Raw genomic sequence first — 14,493 nt, 5'->3', positions numbered from 1 at the left:
GGGAAAAAGGGATAAAAAAGGGATTAAAAAAGGGGAAAAAAGGGGAAAAAAGGCGAAAAAAGGGGGAAAAATGGGGAGAAAAAGGGGGGAAAGGGAGGAGAAAAAGGGGGGGGAAAGGGAAAAAAAAGGGATTTAAAAAGGGATTTAAAAAGGGGAAAAAAGGGGAAAAAAGGGGAAAAAAGGGGAAAAAAGGGGAAAAAAGGGGAAAAAAGGGGAAAAAAGGGAAAAAGGGGGAGAAAGGGGGAGAAAGGGGGAGAAAGGGGGAGAAAGGGGGAGAAAAGAGGGAAAAGGGAGGAGAAAAAAGGGGAGAAAGGGATTTAAAATAGGGGGAAAAAAGGGATTAAAAAGGGATTAAAAAAGGGAAAAGAAAGGGGAAAAAAGGGGGGAAAAAAGGGGAAAATGGGGAGAAAAAGGGGAAAAGGAGGAGAAAAAGGGGGGGAAAGGGAAAAAAAGGGGGGAAAAAGGGATAAAAAGGGATTAAAAAAGGAGAAAAAAGGGAAAAAGGGGAGAGAAAGGGGGGGGAAGGAGAGGAAAAAAGGAGGGAACAGGGAAAAAAAGGGGAAAAAGGGATAAAAAAAGGGATTAAAAAAGGGAAAAGAAAGGAGAAAAAAGGGGGAAAAAGGGAAAAAAGGGGGGGGAAGGGGGGAAAGGAAGAAAGAGGAAAAAAAAGGGGGGAAAAACGAAAAAAAGGGGAAAATGGGAAAAAAGGGGGGAAAAAAAGAGGAAAAAACGGGGAAAAAAGGGGAAAAAAATGGGAAAAAAATGGGAAAAAGGGGGAAAGGGGGAAAAGGGGAAAAGGGGGGAAAGGGGAAAAAAAGGGATAAAATGGGGAAAAAAGGAGGAAATTAGGGGGGGAAAAGGGGATAAAGGGGAGAGAGGGGAAAAAAGGGGAAAAACGGGGAAAAAAGGGGGGAAAAAAGGGGGGAAAGGGGAAATAAAAGAAAAAAAGGGGGAAAAAAGGGGAAAAAGGGGGGGAAAAGGGAAAAAAGGGAAAAAAGCGAAAGGGGGATAACGAGGAGGGCAAAGGCGACAAGCCCACCTGGAAATCCACGTCCTGGCCGCGGGGGTCCGTGCAGGAAGAAGCGGAAGGCGTCCTCCCAAAACGGGGCCGACGTGCCGGGGACCACCTGGGGGGGCTCGGGTCAGAGCCCCCGGAATGGGGACACGGGGACACCGGGGGGGCCGGGGACACCCTGGGGGGGTCAGGGACACCCTGGGGACACGGGGGACACCCGGGGGACATGGGGACCACCCCGGGGGGGCCGGGGACACCCTGGGGACACGGGGACACCCGGGGGGGGCCGGGGAACACCCTGGGGACACCCTGGGGACACTGGGGACACCCGGGGGGGGTCGGGGACACCCTGGGGACACGGGGACACCCGGGGGGGGCCGGGGGACACCCTGGGGGACACGGGGACACCCGGGGGGGGCCGGGGGACACCCTGGGGACACCGTGGGACACCCCGGGGGGGGTTAGGGACACCCTGGGGGGGGGGTTAGGGACACCCCGGGGGGGTCGGGGACACCCTGGGGACACCCCGGGGGGATCAGGGACACCCTGGGGACACGGGGACACCCTGGGGACACCGGGGACACCCTGGGGACACGGGGGACACCCCGGGGGGGCCGGGGACACCCTGGGGACACGGGGACACCCGGGGGGTCGGGGACACCCTGGGGACACCGGGGACACCCTGGGGGGGGCCGGGGGACACCCTGGGGGGGGCCGGGGACACCTTGGGGGGGGTCAGGGACACCCTGGGGACACCGGGGACACCCCGGGGGTGTCAGGGACACCCTGGGGGACACCGGGGACACCTTGGGGGGGTCAGGGACACCCTGGGGACACCGGGGGACACCTTGGGGGGGTCAGGGACACCCTGGGGGACACCAGGGACACCCTGAGGACACGGGGGACACCCCCGGGGGGGGGCCGGGGACACCCTGGGGACACCGGGGACACCCCGGGGGGGGCCGGGGACACCCTGGGGACACCGGGGGACACCCCGGGGACACCGGGGGACACCCTGGGGGGGGGTCAGGGACACCCTGGGGACACCGGGGACACCCCTGGGGACACCGGGGACACCTCGGGGGGTCAGGGACACCCTGGGGACACCGGGGACACCCCGGGGGGTCGGGGACACCCTGGGGGACACCGGGGACACCCCGGGGGGGGCAATTAGGGACCCCAAATGTCATCCTGGGGTGGTTTAGGGACCCCAACGTCACCCCGGGAGGGTTTAGGGACCTCCTGGATGTCCCCAAGGACCCCAATGTCACCCCGGGGTGGTTTAGGGACCCCCCTGGGGACCCCAGTGTCCCCCCGGGGGGCTCAGGGCCCCCCGGCCCCCCCCACCTTGCTCTCCCGGGTGACGTCCTGCACCGACACCTGCACCACGGGGTTGGGCTCCTTCCCGGCCTTCTTCACCTGCCCCAAGCCGGGGGTCGGGGGGGCCGGAACCGTGACCCCCCCCGGGACCCCCCCGAATCCACCCAGGAGCCCCCAAAAACCCCCCAGGGACCCTCAAACCCCCCCCGGGATCCCCCCAGGACCCCTCCCCAGAGTCCCTGAACCCCATCCTGACCCCCAAACCCCCCCCAGGACTCCCCAAAAAACCCCCCAGGGACCCCCAAACCTCTGACCCCTCCCCCTCGGGACCCCCAAAACTCCCCCAGGGTCCCCCAAACCCCCCCAGGACACCCCCAACTCCACCAGGGACCCCCCGAACTCCCCCCCCCAGGGACCCCCCCCAAAAACACCCCCGGGATCGCCCAAAAACTCTGATTCCCCCCCCAAAACCCTCCAGGACCCCCCAAAAAACCCTCCAGGACCCCCCCAAACTGCCCCCGGGACCTCCCAAAACTCCCCAGGGCCCCATCAAACCCCCCCAGGGACCCCCCAAATCTCTGACCCCCCCCTCAAACCCCCCCCAGGGCCCCCCCCAAAACCCTCCAGGATCCCCCCAAACCCACCCAGGACCCCCCCAAACTGCCCTCGGGGACCCCCCCAAACCCCCCCCAGGACCCCCCAAAAACCCCCCAGGACCCCCCCAAATCCACCCAGGACCCCCCAAACTGCCCCCGGGGACCTCCCAAAACCTCCCAGGATCTCCCAAAACCCCCCCCAGGGACCCCCCCCCCCAAACTGCCCCCGGGACCTCCCAAAAATCCCCCAGGACCCCCCCAAACCCACCCAGGACTCCCCAAACCCCCCCCAGGGACCCCCCCAAAAAACCCCCCAGGACTCCCCCCCAAATCCACCCAGGACCCCCCCCAAACCTGCCCCCGGGACCTCCCAAAACCCCCCCCAGACCCACCCCCAAAAACCCCCCCAGGACCCCCCAAATCCACCCAGGACCCCCCAAACTGCCCCCGGGACCCCCCCAAAACCCCCCCCAGGACCCCCCAAAAACCCCCCAGGACCCCCCCAAACTGCCCCCGGGACCTCCCAAAACCCCCCCAGGACCCCCCCAAATCCACCCAGGATCCCCCAAAAACCCCTCAGGACCCCCCAAACCCCCCCAGGACCCCCCAAAAAACCCCCCAGGACCCCCCCAAACCCACCCAGGACCCCCCAAAACTGCCCTCGGGACCTCCCAAAACCCACCCAGGACCCCCCCAAAACCCCCCCAGGACCCCCCCAAACCCACCCAGGACTCCACAAACCCCCCCAGGACCCCCCAAACTGCCCTCGGGACCCCCCCAAACCCCCCAGGGGCCCCGTCAAAACCCCCCCAGGGACCCCCCCAAATCTCTGACCCCCCCTCAAACCCCCCCAGGACCCCCCAAAAACCCTCCAGGACCCCCCAAACCCACCCAGGGACTCCCCAAACTGCCCTCGGGACCTCCCAAAACCTCCCAGGACCCCCCAAAAACCCCCCAGGACCCCCCCCAAATCCACCCAGCACCCCCCAAACTGCCCCCGGGACCCCCCCAAACCCCCCCAGGACCCCCCAAAAACCCCCCAGGACCTCCCCAAACCCACCCCAGGACCCCCAAAACTGCCCCCGGGACCCCCCCCAAACCCACCCAGGACTCCCCAAACTGCCCTCGGGACCCCCCAAAAACCCCCCCAGGACCCCCCAAAAACCCCCCAGGACCCCCCAAAAACAAGGCCAGGACCCCCCGGCCCCCCCCGGAGCCCCCCAGACTGACGGGCAGCCCCTCAGCCCTGTCCAGGTACACGACCAGGATGGCCGAGGAGGGCGGGTCGGGTTTGGCCACGATGGTTTTGTTCTTCTCCAACACCTGGGGAAACAAATCCACGTTAGACAGGTGCAAAGATTAAAAGGATTTTAAACGATCACGTTTAATTTAACAACAATGTGATTGAAATGATTTATTTCATAATTATTTTTAAAAAACCCTCTTCAATTATTTAAAGTCACTAAATTTAGTTTAATAATAATGTAATTGAAAATATTTATTTAATTTTAAAAATTATTTTTAAAAAAAATCTCTTTATTTAAAATCAGTAAATTCAATTTGTTAATACTAATCAATTATTTTAAAGTGTTAAATTTAATTTACAAACAATTTAGTTAAATCTAATTATCAAATCTAAAAATTATTTTAAAATATCTTTATTTAAATTCACTAAATTTAATTTATTAATATGGATCAATTCTTTTAAAGTATTAAATTTATCAATAATTTCGTTCAATCTAATGATTAAACTTTAAAGTCATTTAGAAATACCTTCAACATTATTGTAAATTATTAAGTTTAATTTAATAATTACTTAAAAACTATTGAATTTCATTTAATCGCGGCGTAAGTTTTGCAAGCAAAATAAGATAAAAATAAAATACAAATAAATTAAACCCAAATAAAAAGAAATAAAAAGAAATTTTAGTGCAGAGATCGAGCGAAGCTCGTTTTTCACAGCGCCAAATTAGGCAGAACCACCCCCAGCCCAGCTGAGCCCCCCCAAAACTCCTTAAAAACCCCAAAAAGCCCCAAAAAAAAAGCCCCAAAAGTGCCGGCACTGACCTGGTCCAGCTTGGAGGGGTCGGAGAGCAGCGAGAGCCACTCGAGGCGCAGCTGGAGGCGGCCCTGGCCCCCGTCCTGCAGCGGGAACCACTGTGGGGAGGGGGCGTCAGGGAGACCCCAAAACAGCCCCAAAACAGCCCTAAACCAGGCCTAAACCAGCCCAAAAACACCCCAAAAACACCCCAAAACCACCCCAAAAAACACCCCAAAAACACCCCAAAAACACCCCAAAAACACCCCAAAAACACCCCAAAAAAACACCCCAAAACCAGCCATAAACCAGTCCTAAACCACCCCCAAAAAACACCCCAAAACCAGCCCTAAACCAGGCCTAAAACACCCCCAAAAACACCCCAAAAAACACCCCAAAACCAGCCCAAAAACACCCCAAAAACAGCCCTAAAACACCCCAAAACCACCCCCAAAACCACCCCAAAAAACACCCCAAAAAACACCCCCAAAACACTCCTAAACCACCCCCCAAAACACCCCAAAAACACCCCAAAAAACACCCCCAAAACACTCCTAAACCACCCCAAAACCAGCCCAAAAACACCCTTAAAACAGCCCTAAACCACCCCCAAAAACACCCCAAAAAACACCCAAAACCAGCCCTAAACCAGTCCTAAAACAGCCCTAAACCACCCCAAAAACACCCCAAAAACACCCCAAAACCAGCCCTAAACCAGCACTAAAAACCAGTCCCAAACCACCCCAAAAACACCCCCCAAACCAGCCCAAAAACAGCCCCAAAACACTCCTAAACCACCCCAAAACCAGCCCCAAAACAGCCCCAAAACACCCCAAAACCAGCCCTAAAACAGCCCTAAAGCAGCCCTAAAACACTCCCAAACCACCCCAAAAACAGCCCCAAAACCAGCCCCAAACCAGCCCAAAAACACCCCAAAAAACACCCCAAAAACAGCCCTAAACCACCCCAAAAACATCCCCAAAACCAGCCCTAAAACCGGCCACATATCGACCCCAAATCCCACCCCAAAACCCGCCCCAAATCCCACCTCAAACCCGCCCCAAAACGCAGCCGAAGCCCACCCTAAACCCACCCCAAATCCCACCCCAAACCCATCCAAAACCCGCCCTATAACCCGCCCCCAAATCCCACCCCAAACCCGACCCTAAAACCCGCCCCAGAGCCACCTCAAATCCCACCCCAAACCCACTCCAAACCCCACCCAAATCCCACCACAAAACCCGCCCCAAATACACCCCAAATCCCACCCCAAAACAGCCCTAAAACCGACCCTAAAACCCGCCCCAAATCCCATCCCAAAACCAGCCCTAAAACCCGCCCCAGACCCACCCTAAACCCGCTCCTAAAACCCGCCCCAAATCCCATCCCAATTCCCACCCCAAAACCAGCCCTAAAACCGACCCTAAAAACCCGCCCCAAATCCCACCGCAAACCCGCCACAATTCCCACCCTAAACCCATCCAAATCCACCCCAAATCCCGCCCCAAACCTGCCCCAAATCCCACTCCAAACCCGACCCTAAAACCTGCCCCAAATCCCACCCCAAACCGCCCCAAATCCCGCCCTAAACCCATCCAAATCCCACCCCAAATCCCACCGCAAACCTGCCCCAAATCCCGCCCTAAACCATCCAAATCCCACCCCAAATCCCGCCCCAAACCTGCCCCAAATCCCACTCCAAACCCGACCCTAAAACCTGCCCCAAATCCCACCCCAAACCCGCCCCAAATCCCGCCCTAAACCCATCCAAATCCCACCCCAAATCCCACCGCAAACCTGCCCCAAATCCCGCCCTAAACCCATCCAAATCCCACCCCAAATCCCACCGCAAACCTGCCCCAAATCCCGCCCTAAACCCATCCAAATCCCACCCCAAATCCCGCCCCAAAGCCGACCCTAAAGCCGCCCCCAAACCCACCTCCTCCATCACCCGCGCCCTCAGCACCTCCCCGAGGTCCAGCTTCATCCTGGGGGAGGGAAACGCCGGGATTTGGGGGGATTTGGGGGGGATTTGGGGTGGGATTTGGGGTGGGATTTGGGGGGGATTTGGGGCGGGATTTGGGGGGGATTTGGGGGGGATTTGGGGGGGGATTTGGGGGGGATTTGGGGCGGGATTTGGGGGGGATTTGGGGGGGATTTGGGGGGGATTTGGGGCGGGATTTGGGGTGGGATTTGGGGCGGGGTTTGGGGCGGGGTTTGGGGTGGGTTTGGGGGTGGGTTTGGGGTGAGTTTTGGGGTGGATTTGGGGTGGGATTTGGGTGGGATTTGGGGGGGATCTGGGCTGGGTTTGGGGTGGGATTTGGGGGGATTTTGGGGTGGGATTTGAGGGGGATTTGGGGTGGGATTTGGGGTGGGATTTGGGCTGGGTTTGGGGTGGGATTTGGGGGGGATTTGGGGTGGGTTTGGGGTGAGTTTTGGGGTGGGATTTGGGGTGGGATTTGGGTGGGATTTGGGGTGGGGATTTGGGGGGGACTTGGGGGGGATTTGGGGTGAGTTTTGGGGTGGATTTGGGGGGGAGATTTGGCGCGGGTTTGGGGCGGGATTTGGGGTGGGATTTGGGGTGGGTTTGGGGTGGGTTTGGGGGGATTTGGGGTGGGTTTGGGGTGGGTTTGGGGGGGATTTGGGGGGGGGGATTTGGGGGGGGATTTGGGGTGGGATTTGGGGTGGGATTTGGGGCGGGTTTGGGGGGGGATTTGGGGTGGGTTTGGGGGCGGGTTTGGGGGGGGGATTTGGGGCGGGTTTGGGGGGGATTTGGGGTGGGTTTTGGGGGGATTTGAGGGGGATTTGGGGGTGGGATTTGGGGTGGGATTTGGGGGGGGTTTGGGGTGGGATTTGAGGGGGATTTGGGTGGGATTTGGGTGGGATTTGGGGTGGGTTTGGGGTGGGATTTGGGGGGATTTGGGGTGGGTTTGGGGTGAGATTTGGGGTGAGATTTGGGGTGGGATTTGGGTGGGATTTGGGGTGGGATTTGGGGGGGATTTGGGGGGGATTTGGGGTGGGATTTGGGGGTGGGATTTGGGCTGGGATTTGGGGGGATTTTGGGGGTGGGATTTGGGATGGGATTTGGGGGGGGATTTGGGGTGGGTTTGGGGTGGGGTTGGGGGGTTTGGGGTGGGTTTGGGGGGGATTTGGGGGGGATTTGGGGGGGGATTTGGGGTGGGATTTGGGGCGGGTTTGGGGTGGGATTTGGGGGGGGGGTTTGGGGGGATGTGGGGTGGATTTGGGGTGGATTTGGGGCGGGTTTGGGGAACCCACCTGCCCAGCAGATCGTCCTTGTCGGGGTCCTTGTCGAAGAGCTCCACCTCCCAGCTCCTGGCCCGGCACCTCGTGCACCATGAACTGGGGGGGGACAGCGGTGCCTGGGGGGTCCCCGTGTCTGTCCCCCTGTGTGTCCCCGTGTCCCCCGTGTCCCCCCCCGGCTCTCACCTCGTACAGCTCGTCCCACGCGGGGCTGTTGTTGTCGCCGATGACGCGGCTGGTGGCCGCCTGTGTCCCCACCCTGAGCACGGCGTAGGGGTCGGAGCGCCCCTCCACCAGCCCCCCCCATGAACCGGTCCCTTGCCGCGCAGGTCCCCGCGCCGCGCGCAGGTGGACGCGGACCACGCCCTGCGGGCACCGGGGTCAGCGGGGGGGGACACGACCCCCGGGACCCCCCCCACACCCCGCCCTGGGGTCACTGGGGTCAGCGGGGGGGGGGACAGGACACCCGGGGACCCCCACACCCCGCCCTGGGGTCACTGGGGGGGGGACAGGACCCCCGGGACCCCCACACCCCGCCCTGGGGTCACCGGGGTCAGTGAGGGGGGACAGGACACCCGGGGACCACCCCCCCACAGCCCGGGAGGGGGACGCGACCCCCCAGAAAGGGCAACGAAAGGGGGAAATGGAGGAGGGGGGAAAAGGGGGGAAAAAAAAAAGGGGAAAAAAGGGGGAAAAAAGGGGGAGGAGAGAAGAGAGGAAAAGGGGGAAGAAGGGGAAAATGGGGATGGAAAAGGGAGAGGGAGGAAAGGGCAAAAGGAGGGGAAAAAAGGAGGGAAGAGGAGGAAAAAAAGAGGGGGAAAGGGTAAAAGGAAGAAAAAAACATAGAGGGAGGAACGAGAAAGGAGAGGAAAAAGGAAAAAAGGCAGGGAAAAGAAAGGGGAAAAAGGAGGAAAAGGAAAGGGGGGAAAAGGGCAAAAGGAGGAGAAAACAAAAAGGGGGGAAAAGGAGGGAAAAAACAGGGAAAAAACTCGGGAAAAAAAGGGCAAAAGGCGGGGAAAAAACGAGGAGGAAAAAGAGGGGCCGGCTCACAATTCCCCCGTCCCCTTTCCCAAACCCCCTGGAGGGAGGGGCCCACACCGAAAAGGGGGCTCGGGACCACCCTGGGGACCCCCCCCCCGCCTTTCCCCCCTCACCCTGGGCAGGGGGCAGCGCAGCTCGGCCGCCTCGGGCAGGTCGGGCACCAGCGGCACCAGCAGCCGGTTGGGCAGCACCAGCAGGAGGAGGATGGTGTCCATGATCATCGTGTCCGACATGGAGCTGGGAATGGGGGGGGAAATGGGTCAGGGGGGTCCGGGGGGGGGTCCTGGGGGGGTCCTGGGGGTCTCGGGGGGCACCAGCAGGGAGGAGATGGTGTCCATGATCATCGTGTCCGACATGGAGCTGGGAATGGGGGGGGAAATGGGTCAGGGGGGGGTCCGGGGGGGGGTTCCTGGGGGGGGTTTGGGGCTCACCTGAGCCCCGGGATGTCCAGCAAGAGGTTGGAGTGGTTTAGGGGGGATTTTGGGGTTCCTGGGGGGATTTTGGGGTTCCGGGGGGGATTTTGGGGGTCCTGGGTGAGTTTTGGGGTTCCTGGGGAATTTTGGGGTTCCTGGGGGGGTTTTGGGTTCCTGGGGGGGGGTTTGGGGTTCCTGGGTGAGTTTTGGGGTTCCTGGGGGTATTTTGGGGTTCCTGGGGGGATTTTGGGGTTCCTGGGGGGGGTTTGGGGTTCCTGGGGGGATTTTTGGGGTTCCTGGGGGGGTTTTGGGGGGGTTTGGGGCTCACCTGAGCCCCGGGATGTCCAGCAGGTTGGTCATTCCTGTCCAGTTGATGTCCAGGGTCTGGAATTGGGGGGGTGGGGGATGGGGTCAGGGTGGGGGGGGGGGCACCCCCGATGAGCCCTGGGGGGTCTGGGGTCCGTTTTTTGGGGCGAGGGGACACCCCCAGCGTGTCCTGGGGGGGTTGGGGTGTCCGGGGGGGTTTTGGGGGTCCCGTTTTCAGCCCGGGGGGTTTTTGGGGTCCCGTTTTCAGCCCGGGGGGTTTTGGGGTGTCCTGGGGGGTTTTTGGGTCCCGTTTTCAGCCCCGGGGGGTTTTGGGGTGTCCTGGGGGGTTTCGGGGTCCCGTTTTCAGCCCGGGGGGGCTCTCGCCGCCAGGCACTCACCGGGCGGCGGATGAAGAACATGCTGAGGGCGCCCACGATGGGCACGTCCCCCAGGAGGGGCTCCAGGATCACCCTGAGCATCCCGTGGAGCTGGGGGAGGGGAGGGGGGCTCAGGGTGAGGCGTGACCCCCCCCCCCCCGGGGTCACCCCCCACCCCAAAAAACCCCCCCAGAGCCCCCCCCAAAAACCCCCTCACCTGCATCCCCTTGACCCCGGCCTTGCAGAAGAATTTCTTCACCTCCACGTCGATCTGCACGTCGCCCACGTAGCTGGGGGGTGGGGAGGGGGGCGTCAGCAGGGACCCCCCCCGGGTCGGGACACCCCGAAATGCCTCCCAGCGCCCCCCAAATCCCCTCAGGACCCTCCCAAATCCCCTCAGGACCCCCTAAATCCTTCCCAGGATCCCTTAAATCCCCCCAAAACCCCTCCCAGGACCCCCCAAATCTCCCCTAAATACTTCCCAGGACCCCCTAAACACCTTCCAGGACCCCTAAACCCTTCCCAGGATCCCCCTAAATCCCTCCTACACCCCCTCCCAGGACTCTCCTAAATCCCCACAACCTCTCCCCGGACCCCCGAAATCCCCCCCCTAAACCACCCAGGACCCCCCATAACCCCCCCGGGCCCCCCCTAAACCTCCCCAGGACCCCCAAATCCTCCCAGGATCCCCAAAATCCCTCCTAAACCCACCCAGGACCCCCCCAAACCCCCCAAATCCCCTCCCAGGACCCCCGAACCCCCCCCCGAACCCCCCAAATCCTCTCCAAGACCCCCCAAACTCCCCAAATCCCCTCCAGGACCCTCCAAACCCCCCCAGGACCCCCCCAAACCCCCCTCCCAGGACCCTCCAAACCCCCTCAGGACTCCCCCAAAGCCCCCAAATCCCCCCCCAGGACCCCCCAAACCCCCCAAATCCCCTCCCAGGGCCCCCGAAATCCCTCCCCAGGACCCCCCCGAACCCCCTCCCAGGCGACTCACCTGATGTTGAGGTCCAGCAGGATTTGCCTCTTGTGGGTCCCGGGGTGGGCCCGGACCCCCAGGACACGGAGGGGCTGCGGGGGGGGGGGGATGGGGGTTCAGAGCAGATTTTGGGGGCTTTGGGGGCATCCGGGGGGGATTTTGGGGGTCCTGGGGTGGTTAGGGAGGTACAAGAGGTCCTGAGTGGTTTAGGGGGGTTTTGGGGAGTCCTCGGGGGGCTTTGGGGGTGTTCTGGGGTGGTTTAGGGGGGATTTTGGGGGTCCCAGGGTGGTTTAGGGGGATTTTGGGGCTCTTTGGGGTGGTTTATGGTGATTTTGGGGGTCCCAGGGTGGTTTAGGGGGATTTTGGGGCTCTTTGGGGTGGTTTATGGTGATTTTGGGGTTCCCAGGGTGGTTTATGGAGCTTTTGCGACTGTGGTTTATGGTGATTTTGGGGTTCCCGGGGTGGTTTATGGTGATTTTGGGGCTTATGGTGATTTTGGGGCTCTTTGGGGTGGTTTATGGTGATTTTGGGGTTCCCAGGGTGGTTTATGGTGATTTTGGGGTTCCCGGGGTGGTTTATGGTGATTTTGGGGCTTATGGTGATTTTGGGGCTCTTTGGGGTGGTTTATGGTGATTTTGGGGCTCTTTGGGGTGGTTTATGGTGATTTTGGGGTTCCCAGGGTGGTTTATGGTGATTTTGGGACTCTTTAGGGTGGTTTAATGGTGATTTTGGGGTTGCCAGGGTGGTTTATGGTGATTTGGGGGCTCTTTGGGGTGGTTTATGGTGATTTGGGGGTCCCGGGGGCTCTCCCAGTGACCAGGGTGAGGCCCCCACCCCCCAAATTCACCTTGTGCCCCACGTCCACCCTGGTGAAGGTGAAGGTCTGCAGGTGGGGGCTGGAGGCGCGGACCGCCGGAGCCACCGTGTCCCTGAGGAGCTTCTCCATCCACTGGCCGAAAAACGGCCACGCCTGGGCCAGGACCTGCCCCGGACACATGGACACGGGATGGATGGACAGATGGACACGGGATGGACGGACAGATGGACACGGGATGGATGGACAGATGGACACGGGATGGATGGACAGATGGACACAGGGGATGGCCGGAGCCACCGTGTCCCTGAGGAGCTTCTCCATCCACTGGCCAAGACCTGCCCCGGACACGTGGACACGGGATGGACGGACAGATGGACAGAGTGGACACCAGGGATGGAGGGATGGACACTCGGAGGATGGAGGGAGGGTAACGGGACGGACACGAGGATGCGGCGAGGGATGGAGGGACTGAGGCATGGGGAGGGAGGAGGGAGAGAGGGAGGGAAGGATGCGGGAGGGATGGAGGGACGCAGGATGGAGAGAGGGAGGGATGCAGGAGAGAGAGAGGGAAGGAGGCCAGGAGGGAGGGACACAGGAGGGAGGGCGGGAGGAGGGACGGAAAGAGGCCAGGAGGGAGGGACGGACGGGTGCGGGATGGAGGGAGGGACACGGGAGGGATGGAGGGATGCGGGAGGGAGGGATGGAGGGGTGCGGGATGGAGGGAGGGACACGGGAGGGATGGAGGGACACGGGAGGGATGGAGGGACACGGGAGGGATGGAGGGACACGGGAGGGATGGAGGGACACGGGAGGGAGGGAAGGACACCGGAGGGAGGGAGGGACACCGGAGGGAGGGAGGGACACACGGGAGGGAGGGAAGGACACCGGAGGGAGGGAGGGACACCGGAGGGAGGGAGGGACACGGGAGCGCGGGCGGGACGGACGCCGCAGGCCCCGGCGGTGGCGGCGCGGGGCGGACACACGGACGCCTCACCTTGTTCAGCCATTCCGCCCGCTCCACATCCGGGAAGCTGACCTGGAGGGGGGGGGACACACGGGGGGGGCCCTGAGCTCGGGGGACACCGCCCGGGGGGGGCCCCGCTCAGCCCCGTGCCTCAGTTTCCCCAAAGTCCCGCTCCGTGCCGCCCCAAACATTCCCCCCGTTCCCGGGGAGTCCCGAAAAGGGGAGAAATCCCTAAAAACGGGGCTCGGGACCCCTCGGGCAGAGCGGGGGGGTGGGGTCCCCCCCGAGGCCGGGCAGGAAGCGGCCCCCCCCGGGCCCGGTGAGTCACGGCACTGCCGGAAGGCCCGGGCGGAACCGGGGCGGAACCGGGGCGGAACCGGGGCTGTCCCGGCGCCGCGGGGACCCCGCCCGGGGGGCTCTCGGTGGGGCTGACGGAGGGAGGGGGGGAATCCCCAAAGAACGGCCGGAAAGTAGAACCGAGGGGTCCCGGAGGATGCCCCGGGGGGATTTGGGATCGGGGCTCCCGGGGGTCGCACCGGGAGCGGTTCGGGATGTGGGGACAGCCCGGGGGTCCCACCAGGGACCGTGCGGTGCCTCGGGGGACGGCGACAACTCCAGCGGGTGGGTTGTGGGGGGTCCCTCCGGTCCCTCAGCGAAGCCCCGCGGGGTGCGGGGGGTCCCGGGGGGTCCCGGGGGAGCCAAACGGGGGGACCACAGCGGAGCAAAGAACGGGGCACCCACCCGGGACTCCCCAAAACTCCCCCGACCCCCGCCATCTCTGCTGCACTTCCCACCCCGCTTGAAACTCCCGGGGGACCCCCGGAGACCCCCCCGGGCATCCTCCGGGACCCCCCGGGGCTGCTTTTGGGGAACTCAAAGAGAAACCTCGAGGAAGCGGAGGGTCCCACCGAGGAGCGGGTGTCCGGTGCGGGGATTTCCCCCCGGGCGGGGCCACACCGGGACCCGCCGAGCTCCGCCCGCTTACCCAGGCCGGTAACTCCCCCGGGGCCGCGCCCAGCCCGGCGGCGGCAGCGGCGGCGCGCACCGCCGCCTCCTCGTCCCGCTGCAGCCGCTCGGCCGCGCGCATCCCGCGCTCCCGGGCGCGCCGCCGCCGCCGCCAGCCCGCGTAGAGGGCGAGGACGAGCACCACGGCGCCGGCTCCCAGCCCCAGCAGCCCCGCGGCGTAAGCGGGCAGAGCCCAGAGCAGCCGCCGGCCCAGAGCGCCCAGAGCCGGGGCCAGCCCGGGCCCGGCGCGCCGCTCCATCGCTGCCGTTACCGCTCCCGTCACCGCTCCCGTTACCGCTCCCGGCGCTGCCGCTGCCGCCGCGGCCACGCCCAGGGCGCGCCCCCCGCGCACGCACGCG

At 62.4% G+C, this 14,493-nt stretch overlaps 1 protein-coding gene across 1 annotated transcript; it reads right to left on the bottom strand.

Moving 5' to 3' along the window:
- Nucleotides 1-1,039: 1,039 nt before the first annotated feature.
- ESYT1 (extended synaptotagmin 1) lies at nt 1,040-14,469 on the bottom strand (the record flags this gene model as incomplete). Its single annotated transcript, XM_066208848.1, is given in 16 exon segments — nt 1,040-1,127; nt 2,363-2,434; nt 4,162-4,254; nt 4,999-5,088; nt 6,909-6,957; nt 8,246-8,295; nt 8,297-8,329; nt 8,417-8,596; nt 9,385-9,508; nt 10,013-10,068; nt 10,389-10,478; nt 10,585-10,657; nt 11,367-11,440; nt 12,196-12,330; nt 13,160-13,201; nt 14,115-14,469. Coding segments are annotated over 16 exon segments (1,528 nt in total), but the record flags the coding sequence as incomplete, so codon positions are not given.
- Nucleotides 14,470-14,493: the final 24 nt, after the last annotated feature.

This window comes from Chamaea fasciata, unplaced genomic scaffold (genome assembly GCF_029207755.1).
Source record: "Chamaea fasciata isolate MVZ Bird 193981 ecotype frontalis unplaced genomic scaffold, bChaFas1.0.hap1 SCAF_498, whole genome shotgun sequence".
Taxonomy (NCBI): Eukaryota; Metazoa; Chordata; class Aves; order Passeriformes; family Sylviidae; genus Chamaea; species Chamaea fasciata.
The sequence above is the reverse complement of the archived record's forward strand: the minus strand, read 5'-3'. Positions and strand labels throughout refer to the sequence as shown.